The following is a 26,742-nucleotide window of genomic DNA, read 5'->3' as shown; positions in this document are numbered from 1 at the left end:
GTCGAAATATTATTTCTAGGTATCGAACTATTATTTCTAGGTATCGAAATATTATTTCTAGGTATCGAACTATTATTTCTAGGTATCGAAAAATAATTTCTAGGTATCGAAATATTATTTCTAGGTATCGAACTATTATTTCTAGGTATCGAACTATTATTTCTAGGTATCGAAATATAATTTCTAGGTATCGAAATAATATTTCTAGGTATCGAACTATTATTTCTAGGTATCGAACTATTATTTCTAGGTATCGAAATATAATTTCGGGGTAATAAAATATTTTTTCGAGGTAACGGATTTAAATGCGACTAAAAATAAATTGAGGTAACGAACAATTATGTCGACGAAATCAGTATTTCGAAAAAACAAAATAATAATTTGAGGGAATGAAAAGACAAGCACAAAACACCTTGTTCCTTTACAAGTTCCGGGTGCATACAAACCAGATCCCATGTTATAGGTTTGTATGTCCCAAAACGTTAATATAAGAAGCGTTACTCTTAGTAACGCTTCTTGTGTATTCATATAAGTTATTACTCTTCCTGCGTGAACATGTTCGCTTCGGATTGACTTTGTCGGTGATAAGTCTAAAACACATCCACATTTTGGAATAAAATTTGTTAATTTCTGTTGTATGTGGTGTATCAACACTATGTAGGATATCGAACGATTCTTCAAACCAAAGGGATACTTTACCTCTAAAGATAATTATTTCTTTGAGAGGAGAACAAGGTGTAGCGTCCCCTTAGCTTATATGGGAGGTTGACTGGATCAACGGATCAACATTAAGACATAATCATCTAGCAATGTGAGACGTTCAGCTTGCGTGGACATCTACTCACCCAACACTATAATTAGACATCTCTTTGCATATGCATGCTCACATATTGCACATATCTAACGTTTTTTATTCCTTTTGGGAAGTGAGGACTAGGACACCCGATGGGAACAACGGGTACCCTGACATGAATTTAGATGGACAAATTTCATACAATCCAAAAAACACTTATCTGACACTCTTCGATGAACAACTTTAGCGTTCACATTATTGTAAACATGAGAGTGACGGTTCTGCAACGAACTAGTCTTTAATACTTACAAATTACAATTGATGTTCGTTTACACGCAAATAGACGTGTTTAAACAAAAGTAGATATAGCAACAGACTGAAATGTCAAGTCTGTGCTCAGTGTACACAAAAATTGTAACCTGAACATCGTCGGAATATCACACGACTACAAACACGGTGAAACATCACACCAAGTGACACCTGTGCAGGGAGATTGCTCTGAAAATGCTGTAGTCCCTCGCTAATACATAGGCGTTAAAACCATTATGATATCTGAGCAAACCCCCTCCGGGCTACTGGCTCCCCCTCTACATCAGACATAAATTTGTTCCCCAAACGAACCCGGACAAGATGATGTGGAGTTCTTCATTTTGAAACATGCTGTCCTGGTCCTTATTTCATTTCTGTGCGAGTCACGAGGCGATGATGACCAAATGAAAGATAAGTCTTTATGATACTGTGCAATATAAGATTGGTGTTGAAGAGTGAGATTCTTATCGACGGGTTGTGATGTTAATTTGTTTTGTAGCCAATCGCTCGTGACCGAACCCCTTGTGATACACAAGCTATATATCACTCGGACTCCCTAGATGGACTTTTTCACACCACGGTCACACTGTGGTCGAGTTTGTAACGTGAACCGTTGAAATTGGGTCACCACGTCACATTCTAGTCGCAAGTCTCTGTTGGACTCGTTCCCCATTTTGATCGAGGAGACTTGTGTCCATATCGAGTCATTTTGGCCGTTTAAAGGTAGAGTCATAACATGACAATGTAATGCTGATTTATAGGCCAAACTGTTATGAAAGAAACATTAGTGTATCGTGTGAACATGTCAGCTTGGCGTGTCATGTCCGAGCGGTTAAGAGCACCGGACTCAAACTCTGGTGTTTCTAATAAGTAACGTGTCGGTTCGAGTCCGGTCGTGACACGTTTGTACTAAGGCAAGACATTATTGCTGCATTCTTCGGATGGGACGTAACGCTGTAGGGCCCGTGTGTTGTGTAATGCACCTTAAATAACCCAGTTACGCTCGTCGTAAAGAGAGGGGCTTTACTCCAGTGATTCTGACAGTGACAATAAATCTGTGGACATAGTGTTTTGCGTTACAAAAAGTACCCAAATCCTTTAAAGGGTGCTACATAAACATGGTATCACATATTTAGAGCGTTAATGCCTGTTAAAGTGCCTTGAGTATCTTCTTAAAACTATATCAGTCAAAACAACACTAATTAGTCGTACGAGACATGATTTTGACTAACTTACATCAAAATCATGTCTCGTATGACTAACTAGCGTTGTTTTTACTAATATTGTTTTACAGTGTTACATGCGCTTTTAAAGCTACGCATTTATTGTTATTTATGTCTATGTACCCCAAATGGAAACAAAATGTAAATAATTGTTTCTGCATAGTGGGTACCAACCACATATCTGGCTGCAGTATTCGCGAACGGAAACCAACCCTCAGATATCTGAGAAACAGTTCATGCATCGTTTGTCAGATTCAAATGTTTGAAGCGACAAATTATTCAAACCACTCGAAGGGAATCATATTCTCAAACTAGTTTCTACTATCAACAGCTGCAGTTCTTCGCACCAAGTGCTGTTTTTTTTCTGTCAATAGTTTGTTGGAGTTAACCCTACCTTTAAAGCATGTGCATCTGTGCTAATTGGAATTCATATTCACTGCGACAAGTATTGAGTACACTGTCTCTTAACTTGACCCTATAAGTCCAAAATCCTCCTCAATCACATTCAGTGGTTGACTGTGCAACGTAGCCCGTGCGTATGTTGAGGCTAGGAATAGATAGCAATCTCAGATCATTTGGGTGTTTGGTTACAATCTTCCGACAAGACATTGTTAAAAATGAGTGCTGGTATCACCAAGTCTGGGCGCATTCTATTTGTTGTTCAGCACTGGGCGAGTCAAAATCCTTGATATCCCTCACGGGACCAATCCACAGATCTAAGAGGGGGATCAGTTTCCAGAGTTTGCAGTTTATCTTTGAGGGGCTGACAAACAAGTTCACTCATACTTTTGAGCAGACAAAATTGTACAGACAGTAACCTTCTGATAAAGTGGAATCCTTTGTCAGTGTAGCTGGCTTCCAAATGTATTGATAACAGCCTAGTTATTTATAGGCTTATAGGGTTTCCCTCACCCCTCCCCTAGCAATTTCAATCGAACATCTTCACTTACTGGGGACACGAATCTAGTTGAACCATTCTGCGTTTGTGTATTTGCTGGAGATACTCAAGCACATATTATTATTATAGCTCACTTCGTTCACATAATTACATTGTGGCGAGTCTGGAGGCTGATTCGTTTAGCGCATCCGACTCTAGAGTTGGGATTAACCATCCGAGAGGAGTGGGTTAGAATCCCTCCCCTGTGACAATAGTGTTTTTGAGGAAGCGACTTATACATAAACTGCTTTTCTGCGTATAAATGGGAACCATAGTCCCATCACGACAGAAACGTGTGTCCTTGACGCAGCGATTTAACCATACATTGCTTCCCTTATCCTAGGTTTATAAATGGTAACCTGCGAGGGCACATACGGCGTGTGCTAGACCCATTACCGACATATGCTCTACAGGTGGGTGGGGGGTGAGAAAGTCTGAGGAACGGTTTAGGTACGCCCAAATGAACATGGAATGTAGTAAAGCACCTTGTTCTATAGTAACAATTATAATACGTGCACTTTAAAATATGTGCACTATAAGAACCATGTTTAATGTAGTGTATGTATGTTAGTAAAATAAAGTGCCATGTCACTAGGATATAAACGCATGTTTCATATAACAGAAGTGGCTGCAACACATCTAAAACCAAACAATTCTTAATTATCCTCAAATGGTATCTCGTGCCACGAGTTTCTTTAAGAAGACATTTTTGAGCATCTCTTTGTTTTCAGTACAAGAAACAAACTGAAATGGTATCTCGTGGCCACAATTTTAAGGAGGCACTTTTAAACATCTCTTTGATCTCAATACAAGAAACAAACTTGAAATGATAGAATTGTTCTTACCGATATTTGCAGCATAGTCCCACCAGTCGTACTTGCACTGTTCAGCCTTCAGTTTGTCCAGTGACGTCTCTGTCTCGACCTTTGGCGGCGCTATAACCGATCTGACTATTAGGTAGAATATGGACACAGCTACTATAAGACCAAGACGTTTCATAAGGTCCACGTCTGTGATTCGTACTCGGGCAGCCGATCGCACTCGGAACACCACAGATATTCTGTAGACACAACAATAATTACACAAGCCGTAAAAAAAAGAACAAACAAACTTAAATGGCGGCCATTTTGAAATCCAAGATGGCCGCCATCCCAACACCTTAAATTTTGCAGACGTGTAGTTTCTTGTTTTTTTAGGTTCTACAGACGATATCTATCTAAAATCCCACGGAACTTAATGTCATACCATAAGCTCCTGACTATTTGTGTAGCTGGATTTGTGCAACCAATTCAATCCAAAGCTATTAAAGGGCTATGTAGAATGTATCATTTGAGAGCATCATTATCCAACATCACGTAAAGCCCAGCGTCACGAGCAATACTTTCTAAAATCTTCTGGGTCAGAATGATTCGGTTTTGTGGGTCAGAATTATATTAGGTGTATCCCAACACCTTAAATTTTGCAGACGTGTAGTTTCTTGTTTTTTAGGTTCTACAGACGATATCTATCTAAAATCCCACGGAACTTAATGTCATACCATAAGCTCCTGACTATTTGTGTAGCTGGATTTGTGCAACCAATTCAATCCAAAGCTATTAAAGGGCTATGTAGAATGTATCATTTGAGAGCATCATTATCCAACATCACGTAAAGCCCAGCGTCACGAGCAATACTTTCTAAAATCTTCTGGGTCAGAATGATTCGGTTTTGTGGGTCAGAATTATATTAGGTGTATCCCAACACCTTAAATTTTGCAGACGTGTAGTTTCTTGTTTTTTAGGTTCTACAGACGATATCTATCTAAAATCCCACGGAACTTAATGTCATACCATAAGCTCCCGACTATTTGTGTAGCTGGATTTGTGCAACCAATTCAATCCAAAGCTATTAAAGGGCTATGTAGAATGTATCATTTGAGAGCATCATTATCCAACATCACGTAAAGCCCAGCGTCACGAGCAATACTTTCTAACATCTTCTGGGTCAGAATGATTCGGTTTTGTGGGTCAGAATTATTGGACTGGATTTTAAGACAGAATTGACCCGGAATCCGGATCCTGGGTCGCGTAATTCAAAGTCGAAACCCAGGTAAAGATGGCGTTCATTGGGAATTACCAAAAGAGTATCATGTAGACTGCCCACACAAAGGGTGCATCTTACTTCTTTGCGCACTAGTAAAGCCCATAGCTAGTGAATCAACAGAGCGCCAAGACGGGTTTCCCCAGTCTGTAATATTCCTTACCTCCATGTCTTCAACAGAAGTGCACCAAAGAGAATCGAGAAACCGACTTCTTTAAACCACTGGAGTAACATGCAAGTCACGACCGTTGGTTCGTAGAAACTCACAAGAACCTGTAGTAGTAATTTTTAAAAATAAAGTACATGATAGAGGTAATAATCGAGTACTTAGATTTCTATCTGCAAACAAAAAGATGATATTCATAACCGTACCAATCCCCCATAAAAAAAATTAAAAGTCTGAAATGTGCTGTCTAAAGTTAAGTGAAATATTTTGGGAGGCTCTGTAACAACTTGATCAACTTGGTGTTAAAGCGGCTTGGTCTATTTTTACTCTTCATCAATCCTGGAACAATCCTAAAACCATTTTCTCAAATCCTTTGGAGTATGCAGCATCGGCAGCCAAATTGCTGCACAGTGTGTACATCGCCAAACTGTCTGTCATCGCAGGTACCCATTATATCTCCTATGGTTCACCGTTGCCGTAATGGAAATAAACTCAATACGAACGCTAACCATTTTTTGTTAAATTTACGGTCATTATTATTAGTATTATAATTATTATTATTTATTCAGCCAAGATTTCACAAACAGTACAAGATACAATATTGCTGAAAAAATATACCGGTATTAAAGCCATTGGACCCTTTCGGTACAGAAAAAAAAAAAAAAAAGGTCACAGATTTACAAATAATTTACAGGGTTTACAGAAGGTAATGGTGAAAGACTTCTCTTGAAATATTAGTCCATGAAATGCTTTACTTTTTGAGAAAACGGTAAAACAATATAAATTCTCGTTAACGAGAATTACGGATTTGTTATAAACACATGTCATGACACGGCGAAACGCGCGAAAAAAACAGGAGTAAGTTTGCCCGTTATTTTCTCCCGACTCCGATGTCCGATTGAGCCTAAATTTCCACAGGATTGTTATTTTATATATAAGTTGTGATACACGAAGTGTGAGACTTGGACAATACTGTTTACCGAAAGTGTATAATGGCTTTAAGAAACAACGGATGTAATCTTAAAAATGAAATTAGGAACATTGAAACAGAACACTGGCAAATCAAGCAAGACGGTTATAAAAACAGACAGGAAAAGCCAATTCCAAGATGGCAAGGATTAATCAAAGTGAACCTAACCACTGTGACTCGAAAGCCTATAAATCCAATCTTAAAATGGGAATAGAATCTTAAACAAACATTTTTAAAACAGCAAAGATAAACTTTGGAAAAAAGAAAATATGAAGAACAACATCACCGGTTACTGTGTGTGCTGAGAATTTATGTTTTACAGCGTACACAGTGTAATGGTGGAAAGATGATCTAGTTCGTAAAGCTTGCTCTTGTTTTATAAAAATGAATGGGGCTTAAAAGGTAATCAATGCATATTAATATTAGATAAATAATGCACACAGCTTCTAAATAATGCAGAAACACGTTTTGTTACAATCAGTAATAGGCTCATAAACAGTTTCCGCTAAGCTAATCTGCATTGATCTTAGCAGTCTGTGCTCGTCTGCCGTTTGAATTGGTTTTAATAGAACCCAGGTGGTATGGTATCCCATATGTAAATAATGTTGTTAAATACGTTGCTATCAACACGATTATTATCAAAACATTTTGGCGGGCAATTTATCTCGTTTAGTAAGTCTGCAGTTTCCGACACGTGGTCGATCGATGCAATACAAAGTGGGTTAATCACGCTGCGACTCGCGATGGGAACGGATCGGGGAACAAGCCTAAGTGTTGCTCGAACTAGGCTAAAACAACAGTTTGAAACTAGCTGTTTCCGCTAATAGGCAACCAAGCAAAAGGCTTGGCTGAACAAGTTTATCCCCCAACTCCCCTCTATACGCACTCAGCAACACTACCGCAAATTATGATGGTAGGAACACCATGGAAAGTAGACACAGCTGTTTTTGATTAGAAAACGTTGCTGGGATTAGCACCAATTATTAAATAAATCTCATGCAATCTTCTAAAGAAGATGTCCGTCTCTTCCACGTACAAGTGGTCGTTCAATTGACCTGGATTCTTTCCCGCGGATGAGCACGCTCACACCGCGCGATACAACTACAAATCCGCAAGAAAAGCAGAAGAAAAAAAACGAATTCCGCCCAAACCAAAAATGCAATAATTTGCTGTAATTTGATCCATTTCGTCTCCTTTAAGATGTAGGGGAGGGGGATTTTTTTGTCATCATTTCCAAGCGGCTAAGCCCTGAATAAAATGCGGCAAGTGCTTTGTGGTACAAAAAAATGGGGTAGAGCATCCTCGGTGAGGAGATTGCCTTGTAATGCCTGATTGCGATCATAGTGCCGTGTTGCAGTCCATACGTTTTAAATCTAAATTGAAACGCACGGCAAGATTTGCTCGTCATGGAATCGACTCCCGCGGCAGAAAATGTAATTCAGTCGTGGGGCAACTCTTACTACTAGAGAAGGGTAAAACAAGATGGCAATCAGTGTCAGAAAATAGGCCACGAAATAGAATCGTTATGGGGGATTTATACCGACCACAAATGCGGCAAGCGTTTCATCCGACCCTGGTTTTGACACAAACAACCTTAAAATGTTCTTTTAATTAGTTAAGGTGTTCATTTTCAGCCACCGTTTCGCGCTTAGTTCTCGTCTGCAGATGAAATGCATGCGCCGGACCACTAAAGCCACATACCACCGTAAGCTCTAACACAATCTTCCGGTGTAATCCAACTCCTTAATGTCAAACTGAATAGGTTTAGTCAATGCCCTATATAAATGAGTGAAGGGGATGATAGATGCTTATTGGCTGCAGCTTACGATGACGTCATTTCCTTTTTAGCTAACTAGGTCAACCGTACATGACCACCGAGTGACAAGGTCAAACACCTTCCGAATGAGGGACAGCAAACTTCAGAAAGGTATTTCAGTTATCATTGATCTTGTCAACTCGAGACGACGTCAAGAAACCTGTACGGTTCTGAAAGTTGGCGGTCATTCTTCCCCATAAACAGTTGTTTGTTTTTATCAAGGATTCAAGACGAACAATCCATTCTTAATAACTTATTTTAAACAGAAACACCGGGTCAGGTTGACCCGAATTCTGTGTCCGTTGGGAAGTGATCCTCTTACTGCGTCATGCTGACCCACGAATGGTTAAACGGCGGGATAATAACTCGCACCATGTGTCAGTTTGACCCAGGTCAGTTTAGAATCCGAATTCTGGTATATAAATGAATCACGGCCCAAAGGTACCTATGATCCGGGTCAATTCTAAACCGGAAATCGAGTTTTGCCCAAACGAAATATAACCACAATACATGTACCAACTTAATATGGCCCCGCTTGTGTATTTAAAAACCAATGCTACATAATCGTGGTCTCACTTTAGACTGTGCCTTTTTAGTGTCAGTGTCTTCAGCGAAATAATACATGTGAAGTTAACACGCAGACTTATCTCGTAATAGTTTAATCCGAGTTGTGTTTGACCTCATCACAAGATATACGACATTAACGGATCCAGTGATGAAATAGAATTTGAAAAGGCCACGTGGTGGTTGCGACAGTCACATTGATGTTATTAAACGTGCTGTCAGCCTTCGCGATTGATCGCAGTGAGTGCGGAAAAAAGGTATATAGCGTGTTCATATCCCTGCCTAACAAAGTCGGAACTATTTATAAAAAAAAAACAATATTGTGGTTAAAAGATTTTAGAGCAAATACTTTATCACTACTAGACAGGCTGGTGGGTTACCGTGTGGGATATTTGCTTCGTGGTCGGATGTTGGTGCAATTAACTGACCATGTGGTGGAAATTATATTTCCATTGGTCTTCTGCTTGCGGGCAGCGTCCCCCCCCCCCCCCCCGGCCTCCCCTTGGATCCACTGTCCACATATTGAGTAGTCATTGTGTTAATAAATTTACTTGTTGTCTATTGTGCTTATGACATTTCATTTGGTTTTAAGAAAGATTTACGCCCGAATGTTTTTCAAAACAGGTTCGTGGTAAGAGATGCTAGTGTAAATATGAAAGCTGTTTGGTCACAAAGTTTAATCCAATCCTCAACCGAAATATTTTCATCTGAAATACTGATAACATCCAGAAAAAAATATGTTTGTAACTAAAACATGATAGGCCTAGTTGCTGTCAGTCCTTGTGATGTGTATATTGAAATCACTGTTATGGAAACTGAACCAAGTTCTAGTCCTGTGGGGCCTGACCCATTTGTACGTTAATATGACCCAGAATATGTGTACAATGGAAACAGAAAAAAGCGTAAATTTGACACAGAACCCGGGTTTAAATTTGGTTAAAAACCGAGTTTCCTGGTCAGCCTGACCCAGTATTGAGTCAGGGCTCCAAAATATAAACTTTTAATGAAACTAGTTTATTCTCTTTTCGGAAATATTGCATATTAAAGTAGGTCATGATGCTTGATGTTACACTGACTCTTACTATCCGGTAAATGATAAATAAAAATAAAAACTTCAAAACAACAATAATAATTTGACCTTTATTATTTTAAGTTTGAATTTATAGGAAAACTAAAGATAGAATAAAAAGCAATATGCAAATATTTGTAATATGGCTGTCATCCTTTTTTATCCAGTCTAAAGCAAATTAAATAAGAAACAAAATTGCAATGTTCCATATAAGCCAAATATATGTATAATAACAAAGGCCTTCTCTGACTGTGTGTCAAATATTATGCCCGAGTCATCAAATGCATAATTCCACCGACTACTTGAAGACCTCAACTTATTAACCGTCCCACAAACCAATACCATTATCAATAACAAAGTTACGAAGTTACGAAGCAGTCATGGTGCTCATCATAGTATTGAGTGCAAAGTAACGTTATTTACGACGAGACCTTTACCTAAATAACACAATTTCCGGACAAAAAGCTGTTACTTCTGTTTCCAAACGGCAAAGCTTCAGATGAAATTATTTTATTTCCATTCCAAGAAAAAGAAGAAGATAAAAAAAAGCTTGCGTTTACTTGTCAGAGTTCTACAAGGGCATCTGCAATTGACAAGGCACCCTTGACTAAAAACCAATCCGTAACTTCAGTCACAAGGTGAAATGTGCAATTTTCTTCACGTTATATTAAAATAGAAGGACGCACGGGCAATCTCCAAGGAGGAAACCATTGACATAAGGAGATTTGTGAGAAGAGAGCCACTCCCTGGCTTGAATTACTTCTTACTACTTGTGCACTGCATGAGCTGAAGCTACAAACTAACAGTGTGTGAACACCGTAAAGTCTTTCGTTTGTTTACATTATTGTTTAGCCTTTATGGCCTCGAGTGTATAACAGCAAATACCGTTTGAAGTGAACCTCGATGTAATTTTGATAGTTTCAACTTATGCACTTTTATTTCTAACTTTGGCAAATGACTGTTAAGTTCTGATAACCATAAACACTGCTCCCATCCAACATAAATAATAATCTCAGAAATACCAACAAACTTTGCTCAATCAAGTGTGGAGCCAACATAAATAACAAACTAACAGACCGATTTCATCTCTAACCACAATCCTCAACAGTAGAGTTTGTTACTGCTGAGTTAAATGAGCTCGTTTCCAAGTATTTTGGACATTGTACACCATCAATATAGGGTTTGAGGCGTTGCTTGGTGAGGTATCAATGTAATAACTTGCGGTAACATCATGTGTGTATCTACTTGCCAGGTAGAGTTTTTTCTTAGATAACTGTCTTGCTTTATTCTACTACCGCGGAGTAGATTTTTTTCTTTCGTTTTTACCCGGGCAGATGGTATAGCCCATTCTTCTCTTATTCAGTCGAAATGTTGAGACAAATTTAAGAACTGACTCCGCGGTAGTACAATTAATATAGTTATAAACACTTTGTATATTCAATTCAATTGAAAGTAACATTTATTTCCACGCATTGTAGTCGTTAATTTATACGAAATTGCTGTTAGATTTACAGCATTCAAGTTGTGACGTTCTGTTGACGTTTTCATCAGTTTGTTGGAATGTAACTGACTTCAACTCTGTCGTCGAGTTTTAGCTGTTTCACTTTGTTATGCCAGCGGTTAGTGTACGTGTAATTTACTTATCCTATCAAATGATTGCCCTCAGCAGTTGAATACGTTAGCAGTTCGGCATTTACTCAGGTTGGAAAAGGGGTCTAGGTTTATAAGCCTTGAAGCGCAGCTCTAATCAAAATGCAACAACATGAAACATTCAACTAGATGTTGTTGTATGTTGAGCCTCTCAAAAAAGAAGGGAGATAACCTGGTGGAAAGTAAACTATTCGGTTCTTTCATGATGGGAAATCAAACTAAAGCTCTTAAAACAACTTTGCCCGTTGCTTAATTTGTTCAAACCACAGCATATGGGCTCTGGAGCAACACTTATATTGGAATCTAATCAGACAACGAGGTAAGAGCAGCTGATTCCGCAGCATAGAGAGACCCGGGGATGCTAGCCATTCAATGTAAGGCCAGCATAATTCACCTCGACTCCCACTTGAAAAATATTATGAAACCTTTTTTTTTTTTTTTTTTTTTCACGGTTTTACTTCGATAAAGTCTAACCGACATGTACAACTGCCCTAATTACGCAATATAAAGCCCTGAAAAGGAAGATATCGTAAGAGGGAACCTTTGGCGAGTAAGTGCACGTAAGAGTTTGAGTTGAGAGGCTTAAGAAGTAAGTACAAGGTTGTGGAAGATGCTTAAAACACTCGGCCTCAGATGTGCAATGACGAAAAGATCCGGGGAATAATGGACCCTTTTTTTCCTTTCAGAGTTAATTGTCTGAGTGGTGGATATATTCATATAAAACACAGACCGTTGTTGGGGAGAATAAAAAAGGCTGAAGGATTACATTAGAGGGAATATCCTTTGAGTGGAAAAGATTGGTATCAATTAACTCTCTCTTTTACGTTTGAGGGACAACATATCCGTCTCTGAAAAATGTCATCAATTTGGCCCCAAGGCGAAAGATAACACCCTGTTACGATCAAATAAAGATAAACAACTCCTTTATTTTCAGCCAAATAAACCCTTAAGCGTTTCCAAAAGAAGAACAACAGGGAAAACAAGGTTCTTGGAGAAATCTTACCGGACAGTAGAGGAAGAGTGATCCGACCAGGATAATTCTTAATAACACGGGACTCGCTGCCTTCACGACCTACAAGGGGAAAGACACAAAATGTACAAATAATCAACCATTAAAGGATTTGGGTACTTTTTGAAATACAACACACACTGTTCACAGATTTACTTTAAACTTACACTATTTGAAGATAATGGTAGTAGAAAGCTTACCTTAAAATATTACTTGCTGAGGTGATGCAGTTTTTGAGAAATATTTTCTCAAAAACTAAAAGTAAAACAGTGTCGTGAAGATACGTACGTTTTTACATGCTGAAATTAACTTTCGTCTCATGATCACGAAAATTATTTTTATGACATTGTTTTACTCATTTCTCAAAACCTACAACACCTCAGCAAATAAAATTTTTAGGGAAGCTTTCTACTATCATTATCTTCAAACTGTGTAAGTTTAATGTAAATCTGTTGACAATGTTTTTTTGACGTACAAAAAGTACATAGACCCTTTAACGGGAAATAACAGGAGAAGGGGGAACACAATACCGAGAAACAGCGTGAGTGAAATTGGATTTTATTAGATATAGCTTCGCAAAATGTTTTTCTAGTCTAACGACTAAGCTCAGATCCCAGACTTTTCGACTTTTTTCTTAAAGAGGTTCGCGGGTACTTTTTTCACACCAAGTAAAACACAACTGCTCTTTATGTAATATGTAAGTATTTGCTGATTTCATGTTATTTAGTTTGAGGGGTTGAAATAAAAGTGAGCTGATGTTGGAATTAAAGTATTTGAAACCTGATTCTGGTTGTTTTGACACAAAAAGAGAGTCTTTCTTAGTAACTTCATCTTCCACGTGGAAACGACATTTAAAATGATGCATACCAAAGTCTATGTGCAACTAATTTTTTTAATATTCTATTGTGACATGTATCCCTTTTCACATTCAAAAGCGAAGTGTCCCCCTTTGTTCTCGACAAGAGAATAGGCGCTTTGAAGTATTTTATTCAAGAGAATATACGGCGATCGTCAAAATAAAGCCGATATAAATGCCGGTCAAACAATCAGCATACAATTCAATTAACTCCACCGATTGTTGAAGAGAACCGTATGCCTTAGATCATTCATAGTTTTCAACGAGACGTGACTATATGCCTTCTACATAGATTTAATTAAATTAAATTAAAGGTCTCTTTATAGGACCAGCAATTGTGAACAGTTAAGAGAATAATACATTCAAATTTTCGCTGCGCAGATTTTGAGATCACAATGATTTTATTGAGGGTCGTATTTCGTATATCAATTCAATATAAATTGGGTCGAATTATATATAAGATTTGATGCACAAGAATCAGGGAAAAAAATACAGATTTAGTCTTTTGCGTTCAGATGATAAAGACTGGGACGGCATTGTGTTAAATGGTTTTCTATACTTAACTTAACTCCCCATTGGCTAGCTAGCCTACCTTCACTCTAACTAAACTGCTAGGTAATTTTTTAATTTAGTTTAAAAGCTTAAGCATTTTGTTAAGCGAAGTTATTGGTTAGTGACATCCATTGGTTGAACCAAAATGTTGATTAATCAACAGTTTAGTGCACGAAACAGTTTAGTGCACGAAACAACATGGTTCAACTAACATCTTGGTTAAACTAACATCTTGGTTTTTACTAACGTCTTGGTTTAACTAACATCTTGGTTTAACCAACAACTTGCTTGATCATACCAAAATTGGTTTAAATAATATTACTGTAATATGGTGGCCTAACCATCATTTTGGTTCAAGTAACAACTAACCATAACCTTTGTCTAGCCAAGGTGTTGGCTTAACTAACATATTGGTTTGGCAAACATCTTGGTTTATAACTGGGTTAAACCAAGCTATAGATTAGAAATAGATGTTGGTTAAACCAAGGTGTCGGTTAGACCGAACCAAATTTCATAGAGCTGCTAAGCACAACAATTTGCTAAGCATGAAATTTCTTCCCAGATCAAAACAGGATTACCAACCAAATTTCCATTTGTTTTACAGTGCTTGTTACTGGTATTCAGCTTTTTGGAAATTTGGTTGGTAAACCTGTTTTTATCAAGGATTTTGTTATTGAAACATAGAACTATCACATTTTGTTTAGTTATTTGATTGTTTGTACATATTGCATACTGGACATTCCAAACCAATACAAAGTGGATACTTATCGACGTAGATAACAATCTGTTTTACCTTGACATCCCTGTTGTATATGGTGAATATGAACAACGGTAGAGTACACCCCATGGTAATGCACTGTAGGATTAGCAGTACCATGCGAACTGTCCAGTTATGTGGGAATCTACATGATCTCCCATCCACACAGGTGTCACACCCCGCACCACACGGCTTGCAGACCATCTCATTGTATCTAAAAACAAAAGGGAGAATTCATAATTAAAGGCAATGGACACTATCGGTAATTGTCAAAGATTAGCCTTCACAGTTGGTGTATTTGAACATATTCATAAAATAACAAACCTGTGAAAATTTTAGCTCAATTGGTCATAAAAGTTGCGAGATGATAATGAAGAAGAAAACGTTGAACACACTTGACACACGAAGTTGTGTGCGTTAAGATGCTTGATTTCGAGACCTCAAGTTCTAAATCTGAGGTCTCGAAATCAAATTCGTGGGAAATTACCTCTTTCTCGAAAACTATGGCACTTCAGAGGAAGCCGTTTCTCACAATGTTTTATACCATCAACCTCTCCCCATTACTCGTCAGCAAAGAAAGGTTTTAGCTAATAAATATTTTGAGTAGTTACCAATAGTGCCCACTGCCTTTAACAAGATTGAACAAACTGTTAACCAATCTTTTAATGGTTACACGCCTACAGCCGCTTTCGATAGTAAAAAAGAATTATTCAAAGTAATGTGGAAATAAGTAAACAGTTGTTATGCCCCTAAATTTGAATCTGGCAATCTTTATTTCTCAAAACAATTGTTAGCATACAACCTTACTTGGTATTGAGTTATGGGGAGAAGTTGGTAGCATAAAATATTGTGAGAAACAGCTCCCTCAGAAGTAAGGTACTCTTGAGAAAGGAGTAATTTTTCACGAATTTTGCTTTGATACCTCACATTTAGAATGTGGGGTCTCGAAGTCAAGCAACTGAAAGCACACAACTTCGTGTGACAAGGGTGTTTTTTCATTCATCATTGTCTCGCAACTTCGACAACCAATTGAGCTCAAATTTTCATAGGTTTGTTATTTTATGCATATGCTGAGATACACTAATTGGGAAGAGTGGCCTTTGACGTAGTGTCCAGTGTCTCCTCAAATTGTGTATTCATATAATATAATTATTATTTTTCGTGGACATAATATTTGCTCCGGAGTATTAGCGATATCTCAATAGGTTAACTTTTGTTGTATACAACTTTATTGATATAGGGTTAAAAACAACCGAACGGTTGAAAAGCCCAAGAGTATATTATGTCTTTAGTAACCCTCAATGCATACGCATGGACATAAGAGAACATACACATTTAATATGATACTAACATCAATTGAAAAAAACCAATAGGAACATTATTGGTATGGATTTCCAAAACGCACACCACAATCTGTCAGGTGATTTTCTTTTTGCTGTGATGATCTGAGAATGCATTCTCACAAAAGTACCCCGGGGTTCAAGTTGGATGTCGCGCCGGGGGCATCTAGTGTAAGTTAAGCATCGTCTTAGGTGTACTGGAAGCTCTGATGTTTCTGATCAGCAGAGTGTGGGTTCGACTCCCGGTCGTGACACTTGTGTCCTTAAAGCCATGGGAAACTTTTGGTAAACAGTATTGTCCAAAGGCCCACACTTCGTGTATCACGACTTATTATATAAAATAACAAACCTGTGGAAATTTAGGCTCAATCGGTCATCGGAGTCGGGAGAAAATAATGGGAAAATCCACCCTTGTTTCCGCACGTTTCGCCGTGTCATGACATGTGTTTACTATAATGCGTAATTCTCGTTGTCGAGAATTGATAATTGTTTTAATGTTTCCTCAAAAATTAAAAGCATTTTGTGGAATAATATTTCTAGAGAAGTCTTTTGCTATTACCTTCTGTAAACCTTGTAAGTTATTTGTAAATCTTCGAACTTATTTTTCTGTTCCGAAAGTGTATAATGGCTTTAAGCAAGATTAACCATAGATTCGTCCTTCGGATGGGACGTAAAGCCGTTGGTCCCTTTGTGTTTTGTAATGCACGTGAAATTACCCAGTGCACCTATCGAAAAGAGAAGTGGTTCGCCCGGTGTTCTGGTTCGGTTGGCAGCATACTGCACCGCATCACCTTGTAAACCAGTACACGGTGATACACAGGAATAATGTCCCATACTTCAATACGTGGCTCTACATACCTTGCAGGGCAGGACTGAGAGCTTTGGTACGCCCCTAGCTTTGTGATGAAGTGCCATACAGGATAGTATAGTTTTGTACGTAGAATATTCAGTCAGACACAAGTGTTTTTGAAAACAACTGACTCAAAAATGCGTGGAATCCTGGTTTAGTCTTTCGAAATACGCATTGTTCCTATGTTGATTTATTGTTAAAAACACGCACCAAAAATTCAGTTGTGCTACTACAACCATCGTCATTTTCACCCAAAACAGTGACTGTTTACCAAAGGCAATAGAGTAAATTGATAATTCGTATTGATGATAGAATTCAGCTATTGTTAAAAATATTGAAAGCTTAAAGTCACCTGGAAGTGGTATTTTTTTTAAATAAAGCTTTTGTCACTAATAAATGTGTTTTGATGAGTGGAATGTGAACAAACAGTTAACTAAGGTTTTCAAAAAATCAGTTCTTATGTTAATTACAAATTTAAGAGTAGACCCGAGAGGGCGCTGTTCGTGACGTCAATCAAGGCAGACTTTGCCTGTAATGCGTAGAGTAAACACAATCGCAAAGTACATGTACGGACCAAGCCGTGAGTTTGTACGATTAAAAAAAAACATTATTTTTTTCCCGGCAATGCCGACCAGGTGTATTGCTGCTGAATGCAGAAAAATACTTTTTGAAATGTACCAACTCACGACTTGGACGTACATGTACTTTGCACGTGTGTTTACTATACGCATTGCAGGCAAAGTCTGCCTCGATTGACGTCACAAAAGGGGTAGGCGGAGTCAGCCCCCCAAACAACTTTATATATTTTTTTAAACATATAAATCGTGACAAACAACTACTAAAAAAATTGTTTTAATGTTCGTAAGCATATACTCTTATGTTTGAAAGAAAAAAAAATTATATTTCCAGGTGACTTTAAGCAATGTCCGGTGCATCCCAAAATGAATATTTTAAAAGTACACTAGAGACTTTTGGTTTTATGAAATTAACTGCACAAACCTGTTAGGCTTATTCTTAGTGAACGCATCATATTCCGCCTCCATGTCAGTGCCGTTAAAGTATGTATCCCCCGGTGGGTTACTGAACGCCAGGGGGAAGTAGAACCCAGCACGGCATTTACATTGATAAGTTCCACGTCGGAAACCCTGGTCTTTTAGGAAGATACACTGCAAGACAAAATATAGATACAGAAAGTTATAAATATATACTGAACTCCTATAATCTGGGGTTAAAAGAAGACACATGGACTATAGAGCCTGGGAATCTAACCAAGGACCTCCGTGTTAAAGTGCAAGCGCTCTACCAACTGAGCGTTCCAACCGTATGGTTGGGTTTCCCATATTTATTTCAAAATTCTGTTTTTCATGTGATATTTGTGCTATTATTTTATAGGCTTTGTGGCTTGTAGTTTTTTTGTCTGTTTCATGGTAGAAAATAATTTTAAGTAAATATTGTAAATTTGTTGTTTAAAGGAACACGTTGCCTTGGATCGGACGAGTTGGTCTATGAAAAGCGTTTGAAACCGTTTGTTATGAAATGTATATGGTTAGAAAGATGTTTTAAAAGTAGAATACAATGATCCGCACAAGTATCACTCAAGATTGCACGGTTTTCATTTTCAGGTAAAATGAAAACCACGCAATTTCGAGGCATATTTGTGTAGACCATTGTATTCTCTTTTTACAACATCTTTTTAACCATACCCATTTTATAAGAATCGGTAACAGAACGCTTTTCAAAGACCAACTCGACCAATGTAAGGCAACGTGTTCCTTTAAAGGGAAGGGCACTCTCGGTAATTGTCAAAGACCAGTCTTCTTACTTAGTGTATCTTAACATTATGCACAAAATAACAAACCTGTGAAAACTTGAGCTCAACTGTTCATCGGAGTTGAGAGAAATTAATGATGAAAGAAAAACACCCTTGTTGGACGACTTTGTGTGCTTTCAGATAGAAATAAAAGACTTCTAGCTAGAAGTATTTTATTAATTAAGTGAGAAACTACCTCTTCCTAAAAAAACTATATTAATTCAGAGGTAGTCGTTTCCCACAATGTTTTAAGCTACCAAAAGCTCTCCAATTCTCGTTACAAAGTAAGTTTTTAAGTTAATATTTTGTTTTGAGTAACTACCAAACGTGTTCCTTCCCTTTAATTAAACTACGGAGGGCGCACGCGTGCAGTAACTAGGTGACATTTCATATTTCAATGAACAGCCACAGGCCTGATTTGATCGTGACGACACAGCCCCTTTAAAGGAAAGAGTCATCCAAACGGTCAATGACTCGGCAGAAAAATCAATAGCAACCACACGTCTATGATGAATCTACTGTTAAATATTAATTGCATTGCTAATTAAAAACATGCAAAGCAATTTCTATAGTATTACAGACGATTTATTGTCATCAGAGTCTGTTATTTTGATTGATGGCCAACCATTTAGATGGCAAGCTATATGAGAACGGAATATGAGATGTGAAAGACATCATATTAAACACGGACAAGATAAAGACCACGAAACCACACTGTGGTCCAACATAATATTATGTACAAATCTTTATGAAATTTTTAGCTCAATCGACTATAACATATCATGAAACATACAGAGGAAATACCTTTGTATTTAAGGTCTTGCCTTGTTCGATTTGTACAAAGTTCATATCTTTGTTAACATTTGTTCCCTTTTAATAATACTAAGTTTAGTTTTGCTTTTTTGTACAAAGCATTCAAGCAAAAGTGTTTAATATAAATGGCGCTTTACGAATGTTGTTATTATTGTTATTACTATTTTTATTATTTAATGTGGAAATGTTGAAGTACGCCAACAAAACAGCAATCAAAGGCCTACTACTGTAAAAGTGTTTAGCTGCTGCAACCCCCCCCCCCCAAACCGACAACAACCTGAAGAGTGTGATCCAAAGAGATATTCATGACTTCTCTGGAAATAGGAGACTAGCGAGCGATAAAAGGTGGTTCGGATGAAGTGACGAAAGGCCGCTTTCTCTCGGTCGTCAAAATAACTCAACATCCCCACCAACCACGTTCTTGACAAATTGCACCCGGGTGCGAAAATTGTGTTCTGTTCTTGTTGCGTGGACTCGCATCGACGCCTGGGGCCTACCGAAGCTGTACAACGGGGACGGGGAGACTTAAGCTTTGATACAAAAGATCACCCGGATTCCAAAACTGTAACTAGAGAGTGTCTTGGGAAAAAGCAGCCCTTTTTAGAAAGTGTATTAACATTTTTACTCCGCAAATTAGACAGTTACGTTTACAAACTCATCAACTACAGTATACTGTTGTTCTTAAAGTGAAAGTGTTCTTTTTGTTTTGGGCATGGCACCGCTCATGATTGTTTTAATCTGAAACCAATTGAAATAAACACAATAAAGCTTTGACATCTTAATTTTAAAAGGTAGAATCATTTTTTAGATATCACCAAAAACCTGGAGCGATTATGTCCACGCACAAAGAGTGTTTCGTTATTGGAGGGCACAATCTGAGAGACGTTACTGTCTGTAACGCTTCTCAGATACAAATTTGGATCCATTAAGCCAGGCCCAATTATCTTTGACCAATCACAACCGCGAAATCTGATCACCATTTGAACCGTTTGGTGATCTTTGCACTAATGGTGATCGGGTTTCGCGGCTGTGCTTGGTCAACTGGTAAGGAGGCGGGGCGTAATGGATCGGTCTATTAATTGTAAGAGTTATTAACAAACGTTCTTAAAAGAAAGTAGGAAGACGACAAACATGGTCGGATGTGGTCGTATGCACGAAACTCACTTTAGACCTTTCTAATAAATAAAAAAACCATGACCGTTAGTTTACGTTAAAGGAACAATTGCCTTGGATCGGTCGAGTTGGTCTTTGAAAAGCGTTTGTAACCGTTTGCTATAAACTGCATATGGTGTGAACGATTTCGTTAAAGTAGAATAAAACAGTCCACAGATTCCACACAACCTCGGAAATGCGCGGTTTTTCTTGTACTTCGTCGACTTACACGGTTGAGCATTAATGGGAGTCACACTTTTGACTCCAATAAATGGCCGACCATATAGTTCGCAACGTAAACCATGTAAGTTCGAGGCACATGCGTGTGGATCATTGTATTCTACTTAAAAACATCTTTCCAACAAGTCAATAATATGCATTTTATATAAAAAAAACGTTTAAAAACGCTGTTTATAGACCAACTCGTCCGATCCAAGAAAACGTGTTCCTTTAAAACAATGATGCGCAGATTTAATATTTACTGAAGGCAAATGATAATTCTATTTAATTGGAAAGGGGAACTGTTTATTCTCGCAGGTGCAAATATTTGATCAGCTGATTATGATATTAATGTTGTTTCATTACCACGGTTACGCCCATAAATGTTTTTTCCCCAAGTGTGTTATGCGCGTGAAAGCGAATATACACACATTGTTTTAATGTTTTAATGTTTTATATAACAATACTTTTTAATATTTTATCTTATCTATTCGGGCAAGACATTTTAGGTAATAACTGTCCTAAATAAGTTTACCTTATTTAAGCCATGCTCCATTTTGTGAATCACGTTACACAATTATTCTGCGGAGCTTATAGAAATGCCACCGACCGAATAAGAAATATTAAATTGATTCAGCCTACTAATTACAGGTTTATATAACATGATGATGGAATGCTACATGATTGAAGAAATCCTAATCATAGCACAGTCTCTGATATTACTGTCATCCTTTGACGGACGAGGGGTTTAAACTAATTTTCAAAGTAGCCGGCAATAATGTGGCTGTCGTCAACCACACAGAATCATATTGAAGACGATAATTTAGGCATCTCGCCCATATCTTTGTAGATGTGTTTTCGTTGTTAAGATATCAACAAGTCGGATGGCACTTTAAGGACACCGTACCATGCAGACTTTAAACGCGATTGTATTTTTATTTATTTGATGGTCATCAAAGAACGGGCCGCGCTTTCTGAGCTTTTCCAGTACATAAACCCGCTAAGTAAAGACGAACGTTGCTTAACAGAAACTGGTTACGATCCAAACTCTCATGTAATTAACACTTGTTGGGACGTGTGTCCTGCAAAGTTGTGCTTAGCTGCAAGATTTACTAAGCATGTTACCTATTACCCATAAGAAATCGGGCCCAGTAAATTGCAAGTGTTTTTTTTAACCACTCGTTAAGAAACTAATGCTGTAAATTAACCAAGTATTTCGGAACAAAGGTCTCCGACATCATTAGTTTTCAATGGCTCGTCTTAAGTTGTCAACCTCGTATGAAAAAAAAACTTGATTCTTATTTCAGTAGTTTCTTCTGACCCACATACTCAAAATTTCTCACAAACCGAATGGCCATGTGTGCAAACTGTAACTGCGATCAAGTTTTGTTGCGTACGCGATGTACGATTGTAATGAATGTATAGTTGATTATTCCGATCACGTTCGTAGTCATGCTACATGGAAAAGTAAACAGCCAATCTGACCTGGATACTGTTCAAGATTTCGATCCACATTATTATCAAAGAACTCCAACGATATAAAAGCAACTCCATGCTTACGATAGGGGAGTTTTTTGAGGGAGTTGTGCCATTGATGATAAAGCATTGAATTCGGCACACGATCGAAGTATACCGTGCGATGAAATATGTTTGGATATATTATGGCCAACGCAGATCTGTCCTTCCAAAAATAGGTAGGATCAAAAGCCGTGGCCATTTTGCAAATATCTTCCCTATAACGTACACTGACTGTGTGCCGAAGTCTCTGCTTGTCTCATCAGACGCACAAACCCATCGCCTCCCTGCATTACTACTAACATCAATTACCTGCTGCAAACATGTCCTTCAATTTGAAATGCACAAAGAGGGGCTCCATGGTCAAACTCAGTTTTTTCGGTACACTTATTTACAACAGTTGGAGTCCGTAAAGGGGAATAAATTACAAGTCTCTAAAACTCACGTTCAAATGGTGTAACATGCCACTGTCTGTGTTTGATACCCCTTAAGTGTAATTTGTTTTGTTTTTAAATCCCAATTCATCCGATGACGTCATGTTTTCAATTGGGTTGTATATTTACTACACGAAACTTTTAGTCCATCCGTGAATTTTGGTATTGAATAAAAAAGACAATGCATGTTTTCCTTTTGACTGAAGAACAACATTTCCCTTTAGGACTTTTTAGAATGATTTGTTGTTGACACATTGACTCCATGTTTCGCTTTGAACAAAGTGCATTGAACAAAGTGGCATTTGGCATACACCATTTTTTTACCTTGGGTTTTGGAGACTGGTTACTTGTTTTAACTTTCACATAACGACTTTATTTATTGGAAAATCAGTGCATCATAAAACTGAAATTGTTTAGTGTGGTTACCCTCTTTAATTGTTCCAATTTAAATGTCTTTTCTGTTCACCCTTTTAGTGGCAATTCTATTCACGCAAGATAACTGGAATTTAATTAGTTATTGAAACACACGCATTTTTTACCTCAGTAATTCCGGAAGGAAGTGACTAGTAATTTCTGGTTTTATGTTTAATTATTTCCAACCCAATTCCCCTTTACTTTATTGACATTCTGTGCTGTAATATCAATGAGAAATAACCGAGGCGTAAACTCCTTTACAAGGCAACGAACTTATACTGAAAATGGGTTATTTGAAATGGTTGGCTTGCCATGACAAAATATCCAGCGGGTTGAAATTTGGTACAACAGGCTGGTCATACATCGCCGTTCTTTCCCAGTTTGAAGTCGCGCACTGAGGTAGAAGGGAAACCAAAATACCTGCATTCGTACAAAAAAGTCGAGTATAATGCATTTGTACCGTAGGGTCTAAGAAATAAAATGAAATAATTGCCTGTACGCCCCGGAGGTTAACCATGTCATAGGGAGAGAATGTTGTCGAAATAGGATCAGAGAAATATGTACAAAAACGGTCAAGACCCCCAAAGCGCAGCTCAAATATCCTACCATGAAGGTATATAATTAAAAGAAACCCGTATACTTTCGTTCAACCACCTTTGCTATATCCACTGTGCTAAAAGTACCTCACCAATTGCGGGCATAGATATATTTACAGGGAAATATTTGAATACTATTTTAGGAACATATCGGGTGACAGCAAGTTAGCGCATCCCACACTCAACCAAGGTTGATGGGCCGGTGATTCTGTTTCAGTTCGGGTTAATGCATATACAGATAGATGATAGAGAAATGGAATATGGTAATTGGCAGACAAAATGAACTTAATTTGGGAGAGAATTCGAAAGACCGTTTACATGTTTACATTTAAATTAATAAAAAGGTTGGACAAATAAATACATCTAGATACATAAAATAGTAGTCTAAATACAATTTAAAAAACTAATTAATGTAGATGCACTTTTCTCGGTTCGTTTAATAATAATAATAATAATAACCAGATTTGTATTCCATCTAGATCATGGCGCTCAGCTAAAAAGAGCAATCATGAATAGATTTAATGGCTTAAAAAATAATGATTAATTACTTAAACAGATATATAGAGACAATTGGAAGTATAATTTAATTAAATAAATTCATTTGATTAATTGAAAACTGAAATTTAACAAATTACAATTTTGTTGTGACGTTTCGAAGGGTAAACTTCACCCAAAGTTTCCCCGGTCTGAGTTTTGTATGTAATCATAACATGGTAATGCTTCAATAGTTATCCCCGTTATTGTATTAGTGTGTATTGTAGTGGTTTATTTAATGTGAATTGTTGCCTAAACTTTTAAATACAATTAAATTAATGCTGTTTTTGGAGCTTTGCTGAAATGTACTGAAACTTTTTCTTTAATCAAAAGGGAAATTGAGCTCACATGATAGTAAACAGATTGAAGTTCAACGACCATTTAAAAACCCTTCTCCGCTGTTTTTCAGAAAATTCCGCGGAAGTCCACGTACGTCATCACTCACGTTACGTCATGAGCAGGGGGCTCCGTTTCGTATAGCTGCTTTGTTGCAACATGAAGGTATAACAAAGCAACCTCCCGCAAAATGAAGTCAAAGTATTGTTAGTTAGGCACACGAAAGCGGCCGGCAGTTAGGTAGCTAGTTTCTGAAAACCTTGAGGTTGGGGCTATGTTTTGTTTAAGAATATTGTAAAGTTCAGGGGCCGATTTCACGAAACTTTACGCAACTGCGTATAAGTCCACTTGCGCAACGTTTATGGCGTATAAACGTTAAGAATATATCTTTGTTTAAGTAGCAGATTAAACAGGGGTGAAAAATTAAATATTGTGTGCCCCAAACTTTGTGAGAGAAAATAGGGCAGGACGGAACATGACAAATTGATGAGCAACATAACCAAGAGAGAACAGCTTTAAACTCAACTGGGAAAGAAACCTGAACAAGATTGTATGAAACATTTATAGCCGGAAAGATTACATTGCGTTGAGAATTTTAGATTTCCATCTTTCAAAGCAGTGGCGTTTAATAATTTAGTTTGATTCTTTAGTTTTGCTGTTATTACACAGAACATGATTCATGCCGAGTTCAAATGAGTTCGCAGTCTCTTCTTAAAAGTGACCATATATGGCAAGGTTTTGATATGTCCACAGGGGGATTGTTCCATCATGTGTCGAACTAATGGAGAATGCATGGCGGCAATGCGAGTTAAGTTTTTATATAATGAACCGCCCGATTTTTTATATAATGAACCGCCCGAAAGCATTTGAACATTACACACAGTCTAGTCTGTACCGTAATATAAATAATATACACCACTCCGAACTATTCATTTTTAGTGTAAAAACAAAACAAACAAAAAACTAAAACTGGAATGATGAGTATGGTGGGTTTCATTTATATTACTTTGTCTGTTTGTTGTCACACACATTGTCTGTTTAATTGTCACACAAATAACACGTATTTACTGTCAAATGCAACTTTTTTTCGCGTTTCTAACACTGAAATACACACAACTACATACAAGCTCAAACCACGTGTTGAAGATTACATAATAACAATTAAAAGCTAAACAACAGTTTAAAAAAGATGCAACCCCTCCCCCTTCCCCGCATGTAATACTTTTGTATGTACTAATGTTTAAATATAAACTACAATTTTAACATTAACTAACCCGTTTAGGTCAAATTCTCCAGAACATAAACAGTATCACAAGTACAACATTAAAAACATCATCATCATCAACAACAACAACAACAACAACAACGACAACAACAACAACAACAACAACAACAACAACAACAACAACCACAACAACAACAACAACAACAACAACAACAACAACAACAAAAACAACAACAACAACAACAACAACAACAGCAACAGCAACAACAATCAAACAGCTACTGACCAAGGCAAGAATGTGAAATTAATGATATCAAGACGTATTCTAGGACGACCAGGATAAGCAAAGGGCAAACTTTGGGATTTAAATTTTTCTTGGATAGCCTTTGGAAACAACAGTGTGTGTTTGGTAAGTTTTTTGTTTGCGCATGTCAAACAATTCTTACGTTTTCTACATATTTATTGACTTATTCCGACAGCGTCACGTGTCTTTTTCAAGCATGGCCTAACGCACCACGGGCCTTTTTAAGTTTACTCTGTCAAATATTCACAACAAACGCCTTGATGCAAGACTACCACACTGTATGTTTCAGGCTGGGTAGTATCTCATTTTTTAGTCATTGCATGCTGGGATGAAGAAACCGGAACGGTTCGAGTAGTCCGATCTGGAACGGTATGAAACAGGGTTTGTTTCATAATGTATCCGGCATTCCAGTTGAAGTGGCAGTTGAGTAAAATTAATTTTTGTTTAGCT

At 37.6% G+C, this 26,742-nt stretch overlaps 1 protein-coding gene across 1 annotated transcript in view; it reads right to left on the bottom strand.

Annotated features, from left to right (window-relative positions):
- LOC139934825 (probable G-protein coupled receptor CG31760) overlaps positions 1–26,742 on the bottom strand; it is a 167,886-nt gene that overhangs the window by 26,639 nt on the left and 114,505 nt on the right. Inside the window, exons 5-9 of the mRNA XM_071929228.1 lie at positions 17,940–18,106; positions 14,787–14,964; positions 12,580–12,648; positions 5,505–5,614; positions 4,108–4,322 (exon numbers count right to left, since the gene is read on the bottom strand). Of these exons, the coding sequence (XP_071785329.1) occupies positions 4,108–4,322; positions 5,505–5,614; positions 12,580–12,648; positions 14,787–14,964; positions 17,940–18,106 (739 nt within the window). The remainder of the gene's footprint in view (positions 1–4,107; positions 4,323–5,504; positions 5,615–12,579; positions 12,649–14,786; positions 14,965–17,939; positions 18,107–26,742) is intronic.

Source organism: Asterias amurensis, chromosome 3, assembly GCF_032118995.1.
Source record: "Asterias amurensis chromosome 3, ASM3211899v1".
NCBI lineage: Eukaryota > Metazoa > Echinodermata > Asteroidea > Forcipulatida > Asteriidae > Asterias > Asterias amurensis.
The sequence above is the reverse complement of the archived record's forward strand: the minus strand, read 5'-3'. Positions and strand labels throughout refer to the sequence as shown.